Genomic DNA, 4,230 nt, shown 5'->3' on the forward strand with positions numbered 1-4,230 from the left:
TCGAAGCTGGATGTCTAATAAGCATATTAAATTGACTATGATCAAATATGATTTAATGTTCTTGCCATATCTATGCTGTCCCAAGGGGTCCCCATTTCAGCAAATGGCATCATTCTTCAACAAGTTATTTAAAATATAACCTCAATCTTTCATTACGCTCTTTCGCCTATATGTCATACCCAGTGCATCAGTAAAACTGATTCTATATGTAATGAAAATTTACCCAGTTCTGACTACCATTTGGTACCCAGAACTGTGCAAAACCTTGCTGCTGGGTTTCCTTGCTTACCTCTTTTCCTCTGTCTCTTCCAGAGCAGTGGTCTTAGTAAGCTTTATAAAACATAAATGATCTTATATAAATAAGCCATACCATCACTCCTTGAACAAAATGCTCCAATAATTTCCCATCAAATTTACAATAAAACCCAGAACCCTTATGTTGGTTTACAAGTGCTGTATAACCAACCTGACCCCAATTGTGTTTTTGACCACTTTCATCACTTCTCTTTGCTTTACTTATTTTACTCTCTTTGGCCATACTGCCTTTGTTACTATTCCTTCAACACACCAACCATCTCCCTGCCTTGGGTTCTTTATATTTGCTTGCCCCTTAGCCTAAAACATTTGTCCCAGCTTTTTCTATGGTTTACCCCACACGACTACAGGTCATTGTTTACAAGTTATCTTTTCTGAGATGTCTTCTCTGAACACACTGCATTATATGCAATAGTGCAGAAGTATATCCAATTGCCTTGACTTCATTTCTTTTTTTCAAGGCATTTTTTCAATATCTGACATATTATATATTTATCTTCCACCTTAGAGTGTAGTATTAAGGGGGCAAAAAATTCTCCACTGCTGAGTCACCAGAGCCATAATTTATATAGAGAAGAATTATAGTCACTGAATTAACAAATGGGACAACTGTACCCAACTTTTATAGTAAACACAAGTCTGTGCTCTTTCCTGCTCTTTATTACTCTTTTGTCTCCTCAGCTCCTACCTGGGCATTGAGGAAACATCCTTGACTTTTTCTAGTGTCATGGAGTCCCATTCTCAAAGTTTCCTGAGAGAGATATGTTGAAGAAATAGCTGGTCCCTGGAGGCATCTTTAGGGAAAGAGGCAGTGAGGACCACAATGGCAGCAGCAGGGCTGGGTTTCCCCACCTGACTGCCTCCAACAATGGTGATCCAACAGCCATTCTCTGCTTCATCTTGCTTTTGAATCATGGGATTCAATTCTGGTGACCATGTGCCCCATCCTAGAAAATAAATCACCTATAAGCCCAAGGGTCTTATATAAGGGATTATAGAAACCTACTCAATTTCTCAGCCACACTAGAAAGGGAAATCATGTGACCCAGAATGGAACAATGAAATATAAGGGGAAATCTGCTCAAGTTTCTAGGGAGAAATCTTGCTTTGAAAATGAAAAGGCAGAGCCTCCAAAGAAAATGGCTTTACCCCAGTCCTTCCTTCCTGCTCAGGATTTTGGCTGAGGCTGTCATGATGCCTGCCACCTTGGGACTATCAAGAGAGTGATCAAGGATAAAAATCCAGTGAACTGATGATTGTAGGAAAAAAGGGGTAAAGTTCAGGCTGGTAATGACCCTATTGAACCTCCAACAAGAACCTTGCAATCAAAGACTATGCTTATGGTTAATTAAACAATAAACTTCCCTGTTTATAAACCAGTGCTAATCAGGTTTTCTGTTACTTTCTCACAGATGGGATTAGCCAGGGACAATAAAATGATGTTTACACAGGTAACAATTAGGGCTCTGCTGAGATCCTAAAGTCACCTCTTCCTGATGAAGAAGCAAACAAAAGCCTTTTAATATGGGGATGTTAACAGAAGGCTTAGGTGCTGGCCTTTTGGGGTTGCCAAGAAGAAAGGAAAGGGAAGAACAGAAGGAGGAAGAACAGAAAGCTCTGGCTGAGAACCAGAGCAAAAGCAGCTGGTCCTTATCATAGACACACTGAATTTATCACAGTTGTGTGTCACACCCTAGCAGGCATTTCTTTGAAGATAGTACATCTGGGGAGTGTATTTTTATGTTGTTCTTGCTTGTGTGTTGAGGTTCCAGGTATACCACAGGATATATAAAACCACCTTTCCTGATCAGTCTTTATAGACCATTTCTGAACTTCTCGGTGAGTGAATTTGCTCTGCAGCTACCCTCTAATTCTTCAAGCCACTTGGGAGAGATCTAAGCTCTCCCATACTGATACTGATGTTCCTCTGTCTGTTCTCTCTTGAAACTCTCCATGTGCTTTTTTCTCTTCCTTTCCAACCATAGTGGAGCTCAGAGATGTCAGCATTCTATTTTTCCTCCCATCCCCAGGACACTGCCTTTCAACAGGATGAAGTCTCCCTCTTGCATTTTTCTCCTTCTCATCCTCGTCCAGCTGATGATCCCAGAGACTGCTCCGTGTTCCTTAGACTCCATCGTGGATACAAAGATAAAAGAAGTTCTCAATGGCTTGGGTAATTGACTGGGGGCAGGGAGTGGGATAGAACCCCTGATTATGCCTCCTATCCCTAAACCTAACTTGTTTATTCCATCCTCAAATACTCAACTTCTATTAAGTCCATTCAAGCTTAACCTTCCTGCCCTGAGCTCTACTCCCATATCATTGTTGGACTCCTAGTTAAAACTGAAAGTTTCCCTGATGATAATAGCTTGATGATGTTGGTGATGAAGAGGAAGATAGTTATAACTTATGAATACTCATTATGAATAGAGTATAATGCAAACGTTACCTAGATTACTTAATTTTCACATTAGGAAGTAAGTACAACTGTTACTTTCATTTTACAAATGAGGAAACTAAACTTTAAAAGCTAGTGAGTAGCATGATTATGGACATTGATACCTCTCAGGTAAAAGGAGATTTGGAAGGGGATTATGGGAGATAGATATCATGGGCAATATCCCTTCTTCTCTCCTATTCAGAGATAAGTACTTCTCCAGCAAAAAAGATGACATGTGTCAGTATCACAAGCTCAGGCAGACTGTCCTCGTGCCCTGCAGGTAAATAACTCCATGAGGAGGAATGGTGGGTAAGATGCCCTATGCCCTCCCCTGACCATGCCTTTCCCCTATCTCATATTTGTGTTATCCTGGGGCTGGGTCATAACTCTTGGTTCCCAGTGATCTCTTGCCCATTCTCATTTCCCTTAACAATGCTACCAAGAGCTCTTGAGTTTCTTCCTCTTCCCTTCCCACCTCCCTTTCATGACTTCACACACCAGCCTCCCTTCCCTAAGTTGTCCTGTTATGATCTGTCACCTACCATTTCCCCCTGTCATTCATCTCCCAGTCTATTCCCTTGTTTGGGTGGGTAGGGCTAGCATAGAGGTAAATATATCATAAATCTAAGGAAAGAAATGCCCAGGCCCCTCAATTTCACAGGTCTCGTCCATGGCCCTATACCTAACTTGGTGTTAGTAGTTTTTGTATTTTTTCCCCTTAAAGAGGGCTCTTAAAACTGAATTACCTTTCAGCCCTGCAAAACTTATATCTATCATTGGGCTGCACAGAAATGAAAAATGGTAGGAGTATTCCTCCCTCACCTCAAAATCCAAGCATTCTAATTTCTGTGTCTCATGTGCCCATGTAGGGACGGTTGTCACTGGCTGTGCCTGTGGCTATGGCTGTGGTTCCTGGGATATCCGGGGAGAAAACACATGCCACTGCCAGTGCAGCACAATTGACTGGACCACTGCCCGTTGCTGCCACCTGACCTGAGGTGGAGGAGGATGAGAACCCAGCTGTGTGACCATGACTGCAATGAAACCATACGCCAAACAGGAAAACTGACTCAAACTGTCCCTTTCATTTGTTACAACCTGCTTCTTGGGTAGTAAAGACAATGTTTGCATCTCTCGTGGTTGTATTTTTGATGTTACTGCCCCAGCTTAGAATTGCTCTAGCCAGAAAATTTCTCCACCATCCTAATTACTCCATTTCAGCAAGGATAAGGAAAAATACGGGGGAGAATGGGAAAAAGTAAGATTGATACTCCAGTCCCCTAGTTCCCTCATGTTTAACAAAAGGATGATGACTGTGCCAGGCATTTTGCTTGGCACTTGAAGTGCAGAGAAAGTAAATAACGTGCATGCACTCATGGATCTCACTGAGTAGAACACTGGGCTCCAGACTAAGTGCAGGCAGACTTTCCAAGGCGGGGACAGGTAACGACAGTTTTAAAAGAATAAATTTCTAG

The 4,230-nt window shown here is 41.8% G+C and overlaps 1 protein-coding gene across 1 annotated transcript; it reads left to right on the top strand.

Moving 5' to 3' along the window:
* Nucleotides 1-2,046: 2,046 nt before the first annotated feature.
* On the top strand, nucleotides 2,047-3,891 carry RETNLB (resistin like beta). The gene is made up of 4 exons (XM_032349725.1): nucleotides 2,047-2,154; nucleotides 2,346-2,488; nucleotides 2,958-3,035; nucleotides 3,625-3,891. Exons 2-4 carry the CDS (start codon nucleotides 2,365-2,367, stop codon nucleotides 3,750-3,752), a joined length of 330 nt encoding a protein of 109 aa, XP_032205616.1. The 5' UTR covers nucleotides 2,047-2,154; nucleotides 2,346-2,364; the 3' UTR covers nucleotides 3,753-3,891.
* The last annotated feature ends 339 nt before the right edge of the window (nucleotides 3,892-4,230 follow it).

The sequence above is a fragment of the Mustela erminea genome, chromosome 1 (assembly GCF_009829155.1).
Source record: "Mustela erminea isolate mMusErm1 chromosome 1, mMusErm1.Pri, whole genome shotgun sequence".
Taxonomy (NCBI): Eukaryota; Metazoa; Chordata; class Mammalia; order Carnivora; family Mustelidae; genus Mustela; species Mustela erminea.

What these genes read in the sequence shown, in the direction of transcription:
- RETNLB (XM_032349725.1), top strand. Translation starts at nt 2,365, where the DNA reads ATGAAGTCTCCCTCTTGCATTTTTCTCCTTCTCATCCTCGTCCAGCTG. An exon ending in AGAAGTTCTCAATGGCTTGG is followed by an intron (nt 2,489 to 2,957) that starts GTAATTGACTGG and finishes TCTCCTATTCAG; the next exon opens with AGATAAGTACTTCTCCAGCA. An exon ending in ACTGTCCTCGTGCCCTGCAG is followed by an intron (nt 3,036 to 3,624) that starts GTAAATAACTCC and finishes GTGCCCATGTAG; the next exon opens with GGACGGTTGTCACTGGCTGT.